This window comes from Hoplias malabaricus, chromosome 10 (assembly GCF_029633855.1).
Source record: "Hoplias malabaricus isolate fHopMal1 chromosome 10, fHopMal1.hap1, whole genome shotgun sequence".
In the NCBI taxonomy this organism is placed as follows: Eukaryota; Metazoa; Chordata; class Actinopteri; order Characiformes; family Erythrinidae; genus Hoplias; species Hoplias malabaricus.
The window spans coordinates 24161003-24172125 of NC_089809.1; the positions used below are offsets into that span (position 1 = coordinate 24161003).

General features: G+C 37.5%; 1 protein-coding gene across 2 annotated transcripts; it reads left to right on the forward strand.

Annotated features, from left to right (window-relative positions):
* Positions 1-1015: 1015 nt before the first annotated feature.
* On the forward strand, positions 1016-11123 carry mrs2 (magnesium transporter MRS2). Of its 2 annotated transcripts, XM_066682916.1 has the most exons (11): positions 1018-1748; positions 2386-2459; positions 2823-2859; positions 2954-3066; positions 4664-4837; positions 5109-5239; positions 5457-5573; positions 6031-6183; positions 7712-7829; positions 9192-9305; positions 10278-11123. In XM_066682916.1, exons 1-11 carry the CDS (start codon positions 1580-1582, stop codon positions 10347-10349), a joined length of 1272 nt encoding a protein of 423 aa, XP_066539013.1. In that variant the 5' UTR covers positions 1018-1579; the 3' UTR covers positions 10350-11123. The 2 variants fall into 2 exon arrangements, with proteins under 2 accessions (XP_066539014.1, XP_066539013.1); XM_066682917.1 differs by lacking the exon at positions 6031-6183 and having other exon boundaries at positions 1016-1748.

An 11123-nucleotide genomic window follows, 5' to 3' on the forward strand; every position in this document is an offset into this window, starting at 1 on the left:
GATCTGAGCCGAGTAATGTGAATCATTGAAAAGAGCCGCAACGTTATACTGCAGAGATCTAGAAAACAGCATTCAACTCACATTTTTTTTTAATTGTCGTATTTACGCATATGTTATGAGCTCTGGTAAACATATTTGGGACTGAATCATCATGATCTCATCATGATCTCAACAGTAGCTTATGTTATTATGGCTTTTACAGTTTCTTAGTGTTTTATTCGTCTAATACATACTATTTAGAACATAAACTGCACGACTTCATATATAACAGTATGCTATTTGAGAAGCAATGGTTTAATGGTACATATGAGGAGCCTTGTGAGGTCGAGTCTCGCTGTTTCCAGTTGATACGAGAGGTGGGTTCACAGCTATTTGTGCTGCTCCTGTATTCTGGTGATTACGAGTTTTCCCATTCATTTCCGGGCAGTTCAGCGCACCACGTGTTAATATATTCATAAACGACTCCAGGTTTCCTAGAGTCGACTCCTACCGGAAAAGACTCATCGACTCCAAAATGTGTATAAATACTCACTTTTGTGTCATAGATAAACAGTTAGGCACGTGATTAAAGCGGTTTAAACATTATCTACAGAATGTTTACAGACGGCACGTCCGTTATTTATCAAATGCTCGAAGTATACTAACTGTCGTCCTTATGAATACAAAGTAGGCTGAAGAACGCACCGAACTGGGACTGAGTCGACTCTAAGCGTTTTGACTCCCAGAATAATTTGCCACGGTTCGAGCCCAAATCACATGCGCTTTGGATTCGTAAGATCGATTTTTTAGAGGGACGACTATTTATAGTTTAATGTCCAAATCTAAAACAATATATTCGGTTCTGTTCTGGGGTTAAAAAAAATAATAAATAAATAAATAAATAAAAAAGTTGTAGGTCGTTTTATACTTTATGCATTCCAATGTGTTAAACTCAAAAAAGTTGTAAAGTAAATGGTCACGCTTAAGTTTATTCCTCGTAGAGAATGTTATTTTTTTTCTTTTATATAAACGTGTGTGCAGAATAAAACTTTGGAAGTCGAGTTCAGATGATGGAGCACCTCATGGCCTCATTGGGTTGATATCATCAAACGGTTAACAGTTGAGCCCCGGTGCATTGTGGTTCACCCTCTCCTACAGTATACACACGGACTGTCTTACCGAGTTTGTGAAAGTCTCGCTGCTTATGTATTTATTTATTAGCCGATTGCTGTCTTGACTGCTTCGACAATGCAGAAAGACTCCGCAGTAAGAGTTTATAAAAGAGCCGCTGTCTTTTACAGTCTGTTTTCGACTGATTAGCGAGTCGGCTAAAAAGGGACAATCCAACTGTCTCTTTCAGGACATAGCGCCTACAGGTTTTAACCGGTTTATTTCGCTCGCCTTCGCTGTCGTTTATTGCTACAGTCACAGCCACACGACCAAACCTTGACCAAGTTCTAAAGAGTCTGGCCAAACTAACCCAAACCTGATCAAACCTTAACTTTACTCGGGACCTTTCCAGCTAATTCACACCTCAACACTGAGGGTCATGTCGTAGCAGGAGTTGACTTTATAGGTTGTTTCGACTGGTTCGAGCACAATGGAGGCGTGTGTGAGGTTTTTGTGTCGGGAGAGTCCTCTGACCGTGTTTACAAGATGCTGGAGCTGTAGACATTTTCCGTTAAAGAGACCAGGGTCTCACTTCAGCCCTCGCCCGCTGTCTACTCTCCACACCCCAGCAGTGAGAGCGAGAAACCTCCAACACAGCGGTAAGTGTCACACTTCACCATCACATTTAAGAGCACCAGGGCGTTAAAAAAGCTTTAGAGTATTTTTATTTAAGAATGTAGTCTCTCTTAGATTATCAATTTCATCTAGTATGCGTGGACAGAATCTTATCCAACATTTGATAAGTTAGTAGTATTAATCTGGAATATGTCCCTCTTCGCTGTAGTATTAATCTCTGCTATACTCTAGTAAGTTATTAAACTGGACAATGATTAAACAGTACTAAATATTTAAATGAGAATGTGAGGTACCCTGATGATCATGAATGCCACTCCAACTGAGCTGTTTGGATGGTGCTCCATCACTCCAATTCCACTGTTCCATAGTCCACATCTGGGGGAATTATTACCCCTACAACAGTGCTACAATTACACTTCCAGCTGCTCCATGTCATGGTTTAATTTTCAGGTTTAATTACAAAGATTGCAAAAATTGACTGCACAGTGTAATATCTGTATTCAAAGGATGTTAACATTTGGAAATACAGTGTACATATATGTGATGAGTTCTTTGTAAAGGAAGGGTGTGAAAGTGGGCAGTGTTGCTTTGTGACTGCAAAATACCATTAATTTGTAAACTAGAATGTACCATGTACTCAGAATAATTTCTCCCCCTCAGCCTTCTTCTGTCGTGGAGTTTCAGATGCTTCCCATGCAGCAGCGCTCTCCAGTGTGGCTCCTGAATTTGTTGTGGTAAGTGCACAAAGTTGGATATGAGGATGGGAATGTGGGAAAAGGAAGACTTTTAAGGTGGTAAAACATATTGTTTCAGTCTAAGGAAAAGAAGAGAGAAAAGTTTATCTTTTAACACCTATGTCTGAATGTCCTTATGTAAAGTGCTTATCTATACTAGCAGAATGAGTGGTTTGACATACCACATCAAATAGAATAGTATTTAAAACAAACAAAAATAGCTGAAAATGAATTTTTAGTAATTTTGGCCTTTTAATACTGTTAAATATAGCAAATATAATCCTAATTCCTAGATGTTTGATACACATGGCACCTGAGAGGTTAAAAAATCTGTTGGTGCTTAAAGATTGTTTTGCTCAACAGATGAAATTTGAGCCAGACGGGAATGTTACTTCATTTGGTGAGTTTCATTAATTACTCATGTCCAGACAGAATGTGACAGTGGTTTTGTTGGACATAAGGCATGTTGTGTTTCATTTGTCTCTTTTTCTCAGAGAAAAAGAAAACAGAGTTCTACCAGGAACTTGGTTTGCAGGCAAGAGACCTAAGATTCCAGCACCTCACCAGCATCACATCACGAAATAACACTATCATCATTCGTATGGAAGTATGTTTTTTTTTCTTTCTTTGTGTTGTGCCCAATTTTTTTTATATACACTGCTCAAAAAAAAATAAAGGGAACACTGAAATAACACACCCTAGATTTCAATGAATAAAACATTCCAGTTAAAAATCTTTTTTAATTACAAAGTTGAATGCATTGAGAACAAAATAACATAACGATGATCAATGTATATCAAAACTATTATCCCATGGATGTCTGGATTTGGAATCATACTCAAAATTAAAGTGGAAAATCCAAGTACAGTCTGATCCAACTTTAGTGGAAATTCCACAAGACAAGTTAAAATGAGGCTCAGTAGTGTGTGTGTGTGGCTAACATGTTGCCTGTATGACCTCCCTACAATGCCTGGGCATGCTTCTGATGAGGCAGCGGATGTTTTCCTGAGGGATCTCCTTCCAGACCTGGATTAAAGCATCAGTCAAGCCCTGCACAGTCTCTGGTGCAACGTGACGTTGGTGGACGGAAAGAGACATGATGTCCCAGATGTGTTAGATTGGATTCGGCCACATGCCACATGAGGCCCAGCATTGTCATACATCAGAAGGAACCGAGGGCCCACTGCACCCTCCAAAGAAATGCCTCCCCACATCATTACTGACCCACTGCCAAACTGGTTATGCCGGAGGACGTTGCAGACAGCAAAAAGTTCTCCACGGTGTCTCCGGACTCTGTTACATCTGTCACATGTTGTTAATGTGAACCTGCTCTCATCCGTGATTCGGCCAATCTTGGTTTTCTCTGGCAAAGGCCAAACGCCCTGCACGGTGTTGGGCTGTAAGCACAAGCCCCACTTGTGGATGTCGGGTCCTCATACCACCCTTATGGAGTCTTTCTGACAGTTTGTGCAGAAACATGGATATTAGTGGCCTGTTGGAGGTCATTTTGCAGGGCTCTGGCACTGCTTCTCCTTGCACAAAGGAGTAGGTAGCGGTCCTGCTGCTGGGTTGTTGCCATCTCCACATCTCCTGGTGTACTGGCCTGTCTCCTGGTATCTGTTCCATGGTCTGGACACTGTTCTGACAGACACAGCAAACCTTCTTGCCACAGCTCGCATTGATGTGCCATCCTGGATGAGCTGCACTACCTGATCAACTTCTGTGGGTTGTAAACAATGCCTCATGCTACCTCTATAGGCGAGAGCACTGCCAGAATGCAAAAGTGACCAAAACATAAGCCAGAAATAATGAGAACAGAGAAATAGTCTGTGGTCACCACCTGTAGAACCACTCTTTCATAAGGGTTGTCTTGCTAATTGCCCCTCGTTTCTACATGTTGCCTGTTCCATTTGCACAACAGCAGGTGAAACTGATTCACAACCAGTGTTGCTTCCTAACTGGACACTATGATTTCACAGAAGTGTGATTGACTTGGTTACACTGTGTAGTTTAAGTGTTCCCTTTATTTTTTTGAGCAGTGTACTAATACAACTGCCTATTACAAAGAGCAGAACATATGGTAACTAACACAATATTTGCTGCAGTGAAATTTTAGAAAACAGTGTGTCAGATGAATGACTGTAAACAATATGTTATCCATTTTCAACTAAACAACTCAGCAGTCTGTTTTTTTCTGTCCACAGTCCCTAAAGGCGATTGTTACACCAGAGTCTTTGCTGGTTCTGGATTTCCGTGGACTGGGCCTGGAGAAGTGGTTGGTTTTGGAGCTGGGGCCACAGTTAGCAGGGGATGGAGCCTTGGTCACATACTCACTGCCCTTTGAGTTCAGAGCCCTGGAGGCCATTCTACAGCATAGGGTAAATACTGGACATCTTGTGTGTCACTTTGGTACAGTGAGCACTACATCACTAATAAGTAGAAATTCATTCTTCTTCTTCTTCTTCTCTCTCTCTCTTTGAAATGTAAATAACAATTGTTGCCAAAGCAGATAACATTAATGAATGAAATAAAAATAAATAAGTAATAATAAATAACAATAAAAACAAAACAACAACAAAAACTGATGCACATTTAGATACAGGACTCTGAGTGTGTCATTGGTCTCTCTCTGTCTCTCTCTGTATACAGATAAACACACTCCAGGCAAGGTTAAATGACGTTCAGCCTCAGATCCTGGATTGTCTGGAGTCTTTAGTGGACCCCAAGCTCCTTTCAGCAGACCGCAGTAAACTACACATGCTTCTTCTCAACAGTAAGAGGTTGGTCACCTTAAAGTTTTTTCCGCTTAAGCTGAACTTAATATCAGTCCATGTTAACCCATAAAATTTTATCATTTTAATTTGTAGCTGTATGCTTCTCAGGTGATGAGCATGAGCCGATAGGTTGTTCTAATGTATTGGGCCTGAATTTGTATGTCAGCTTGTTGCATAACTAAAACCCTAAACACTGGTTAACACTAGTCAAATTCTCTTGCAGCCTTTCTGAACTGGAGACTGATATTAAGGTTTTTAAGGACAGCCTGCTGAAGATCCTGGATGAGGATGAAATGATTGAGGAGCTGTGTCTCACTAAATGGACTGACCCCAGTGTGTTGTAAGTGTAAAATGTAATAAAATACTGTTTACTTTCTTCTCCCTAATCATTAGCCATAGCATTAGCCAATTCAGACAACAGTGTTTTTTACTCAAACATTGTTCCACCTTAAAAGACACTGAGCTTCTGAACATAAACCAGAAAGAACAGTTTCCCCACATTTGCAGACGTTCCCTTTAAAGAAGAAATTACTTTATATTGCTTAAAAGGAATTTATAACAACAAAGAGGGAAATCAAGTAAGAAAGGATACAGCAAAGTGCATAGTACTAGCTAATAAACAGAATATTGTTCTGTGTTGGATGTAGCATCCTAAATATAATAGTTATTTGCAGCCTTAATATACCTATGGTAATATTATGCTTCATTTTTTATAAAAATTTCAGTGCATCTTTCAGCTGATTTAAGTTTGTTTTTGCAATGTGCATGTATCTGTATGTTTTTGTGTGTGGAGGCAGTGAGCAGAGCAGTTTAGGTATAGATCATGCTCATGAGATGGAGTTGCTCCTCGAGAATTATTTCATGCAGGCAGAGGAGCTGGGAAATAAAACACGAGAACTGAAGGGACTCATTGATGACTCTGAGAGTGTCATCTTCATCAACCTGGATAGGTAACAGAATAAATGCCATTCTTTATGAAACATGCATGTTATGGCATTCTTTTGTCCATGTGTTGTTTGTTGAATTGTTTTCCAGTTGTTATATAACCGGTCATTTAATAATACAGGCATATTTTATATATTCATATGAAAAGGTTTGGACAACCATGGTTGAAGTGCATGTTTTGTTGATTTTCTAAAATAAGTTAAGACATCCCCTATAGAGAATGGACAACTATGTAATGGCACTTTGCATTCTAAGTAGTGTTTGACTTATTTAAGGATACACCTCATTCTCTGTTAGCTCCAGACCCACTGATAGATGAGTAGGTTTGCAGCAACTATCAGCTCTCGTTCTTTCCCTCTTTTGCACATAGTATTTTAGTGAATTTTTTCAGCCTTTAGATGTTACTATTTCATTTAGATCACCTTCCATCATTAAATCTTATAAATGAACATGTTCTGCATGATTATAGCAATCTTGTAAACCCATATTGAGAGATTATACAGTACTGTGCAGAAGTCTTAGGCACCTAAGATAATTATATATATTTAAACTAATGCCTTCTCAGTAAGTATGGTGCTTGTATAAAGTTATATACAATCACAGAAAATACATAAAATAAAAATATAAAACAAATAAGAATTTTTTTTCTATAAAGTAGTAGGTGTGAGTGAATTTGAAGAACAAAAGTTTTTAGATTTTCTTTGATTGGCTGAATTTGTTAAATCAACAGCACACATTATTTAAAATCCTTATTTGTTAATTAATTAATAATTAAAATAAAAAAAATTAAAACATAAATTGTTTTTTACGATTTAGTCTACTACATCATTTGAATAAAGTAGCTATCCTTCATATTGTGTGAAAATTTCAGGATGAATGGACCAATAGAAATGCTCCAAAATTAGAAGGAGTAAAGTCTATTTACATTGACTTTCATTGAAAGTTGAGTTTTATTTTTGTTCTCCTGTATTGTTACTATTTTGGGAGATACATCTCTTTCTTTGGACAGTGATGATATGCGAACAGGCTGAAGTGAAACTGAAACGTTTTCTCACAGCATGACAGCACTATTGGCTGAGGTTCCACAGTACGTAATATGTATGCCTTTTACTTTTACTTTTTTTTTACTATTAAATTTGTATTAATTTTTATTTTGACATGTCAGGTAACATTGACATTGTTTGCAGTTCAGTTAGTGTTACTGTGAACACTACACCATTACTTGAGCATAGCACTAACCGGTATTGTTACACAAAGAGATTAAAAACGGAAGTAGTCTTCCAACATGTGGAAACGCAGTATGTGGATGCATGCATTACATGTTCATTTCACAATTTTTATATAATTATTAAGGTTTATGCTTTTATTTATCAGAAATGCATATTTAGATTTAGGGTTAGTCCATTCCACCGTGATTCAACTGTTAGCTATAGAGATGTTTGGAAGCAGGAATCTACAGTTTTAGCATTTGGCTCTGATATCACTGAGAGATAACAGACCCTATTATTGTCTCTATTTTTAATTTTATACTAGTCATCGAAATGTGATGATGCGCCTGAACCTCCAGCTCACCATGGGAACCTTCTCTCTGTCCCTGTTTGGCCTGATGGGTGTGGCCTTTGGAATGAATCTTGAGTCCTCCTTTGAAGAAGTAATTTTTTTAGCTGTTTGTTATGTATGGTGGTCCAGTTGCTCAGACTAATTTCTACGATTATTCGCTATAACAATATTCTGTGGTAAAGGTTAAACCTTATACACTTATCAACTGTAAATTATGATCACTTTCTTCTTTTTACACTCATTGTCCACTCTCTCAGCTCAGCTCCACTGACCATACAAGAGCACTTTGTATTTCGGAACATAAATGGCCACAACAATCTTAGGGTTTAGGTGTAGGATTTAAACAACAGAAATTGTGTGGCTGAAGGTAGGAAGAGAGTGTAGTACCCCCTAAGTGAAGCTCTAATGGATTGGCATAGGATATTTTACATCATATTCTGTGTGTGATTATAATCTAAAATTAAAGCCTGTAGTCTTGTCATATTTTCTGTTGTTCTACATTCTCTTTCTCCCACTTTTACCCTGTTCTTCAAGGGTCAGGGCCATCTCAGAGCAGATATAATATTGGGTGGTGGATCATTCTTAGCACTGCCTTGACACTGACTTGGAGGTGCTGTTTGTGTGTGATGTGCCAGTACGAGTGGATCAGACACAGCAGTGCTGCTGGAGTTTTTTTAACATTGTCCATTCACTGTCCACTCTGTCAGACACACCTGCCTCATTGGTCCACCTTATAGATGTAAAATCAGAGACAATGGCTGATCTGTTGCTGCACAGTTTGTGTTAGTCATCCTCTACTCCTCCATCAGTGGTCACAGGACGCTCTTGGCTGGATATTTTTGGTTGGTGAGTCATTCTTAGTTCCACTATTCTTAGACACTGAGGGGGGTTAAAAACTCACACTTACACACCACCACCATGTTAGTGTCACTGCAGCACTGAGAATGATCTGCCTGTCAAATCATGCCTGCTCTGTGAAGGTCCTGACCATTGGAAAAACAGGATGAAGCTGGGGATATTTAAGTATACAGAGAAATAGATAGACTACAGTCTTTAAGTTGTAGAACTACTAAGTGCTCTTCTTATGTCAGTGGAGCTGATGTAGTGGATAATGAGTATAGAAACAAGGTAGGTGTTCCTAATAACATGGCAGATGAGTGTATAACTAATAATTTATATGAATCTTTAAAATTCTCATAGAATATGTTTTGCTATTAATTATATTTAGGTCTTGGGTAGTAATTGTGTTTGTTATGAATAATATTTATAGTGCATCGTGAATACAATTAAGAATGCATAATTAACTAACGTATAAAGCGTAATGCACATATAAAAATATTATTACCTATGTTTATAATGCATTATAATGTGCTATTTATATTCTTCTAGAGACTCACTGACGTATTCAGACTAACAACATGAATCATCTTTCTATCTCTAACTGTGTGTATAGGATCCACGTGTATTCTGGTTGGTGACTGGATTCATGTTCTTAGGCAGTGGTCTAATCTGGAGACGGCTGCTATCATTTCTGGGACGACACTTGGAGCCCACTTCCCCACCTCCAGTAATTACCGTATACACTATTTATTTCAAACCAGAATCTCGTGAAGTTTCTTGAACCTGGTAGCCTGGTAACATATCCATGACCATACTTTGTGGTGTTAAAAAATACTCCTGTAGAGTTTATTGCCAAAAGACTCTATTTTGGTCTTCTTTGATGACAGAACCCAGCTCCAGCTTATTACCAAGTAGGGTTAAGTGTTTTTTCTTCCCTTTTTCCTTTTTTTTCCACCATGAACTTTTTCAGAACAAGGCTACTTGAATTCAAGATGCAACCGGTATCATAGGTCCCTCCAATCTTTGTCATGTTTTGTGCAATTGTCGTTTGTTACTTTTAGAAATAACTTTTGATGGAAAAGACATCACCAAAATTACTAACAATTAAATAAAAGCGATATATGTTTTTTTTCCAAGCAGAATGCAAATCTCATTGCATGATTTACAGAGACTCTATAATGTATTAGTGTATCAGCAGTACTAACTTCAATCTGACATGGATTGTACAGCACAAAACTACATTAATATATCAAAAAATGAAAATCTAAAATCTATATTATGAATTCTGCACAACCTGAATACAGACATCTTTCATTTCACTTGAAATGTGATTTTTCTTTTTTCCTGTTTTGGTGTAGTGCTTTCTACTCTAAAATGAGATTAAACATGACACTCATTTTATTACAAGACTTCAAAATATTATGCTTCTTGTATATCATTATTATTAATATTATTTCTCAAATAACTACCATTGGCACATAGTTTTTATATAAAATAAATTCTTATTTAGATTTTTTCCCTCAATATTTACAGAAACTCTGTGTCTGTGTATAAATTGAGTTATTAATATTATTCTGAGGTCAGATACACCTTAAATTAGTCTTTATGTTATCTTCATTGGCACTAATTCAAATTCTGCATTTGTCCTTCTGCTTTCCAAAGTCACAGAAACTCAGAATTTATTATCTTTCTCTCACAGATTCCACCTGTCTGGAGGAAAAACCAGATCAGCACCTTAAAAGGGACAGAGATAAAACCTGGAGTAAGATGATAGTGTCACTGCAGCATCTCTCTCTCTCTCTCTCTTTCTCTCTCCCTCCTCTTCTCTTTTTTTTCTATCCCTCATTTTGTCCTTTCTCTTTTATTCCCTCACTTTTTATTGTTAAACAATGTGCCCTTCCACAGAACTTTTATTGTTGAAAGCAGTACATGTGTTGTAACTGATAAAGTGGTTTTATGGTTTTCAGGTAATATGCAAGGAGTAAACCTATTAATAATAACATCAGATTACATATTTGGAGCACTGTTAAAAAGTGACGAACAAATCTGAGTGCTACATCTATTGAAAATTGTTGACTCATCAGTTGGTATGTGCCACTGAAAGACAGAATATTAGTTCAATAGTAGCAATATTTATAATGCCACTTAAACCTCAAAACCATCACTGTTTTCTCCCAACAGCACCATGTTCTTATTGACCTCTTGTCCGTTATAGGATTCTTGATCAATATGTGCATGACACATTCCACATGTTTTGAAAACAGAGGATGTCCCATCTCATTTTTTTCTGCATCTTCTTTTGTTACTTACTGTATTTGGGAGTTATCAGGTATCAATTTTAACTTAACAGTACTCACATACAGTTAGGTGGACAGATCTCTAAGTGTGTATTATGCAATTTGCTGTTTATGCCATGAACGGTGTCATAACTGTGATATTAGAAAAACACAATGCTTACCTCTTATTGACATAAAGATGTTACATTACCTAAGAATTAGATTGTGATATGAATTTAATGGTCATGCCAAAGCCTTTAATAAACTAT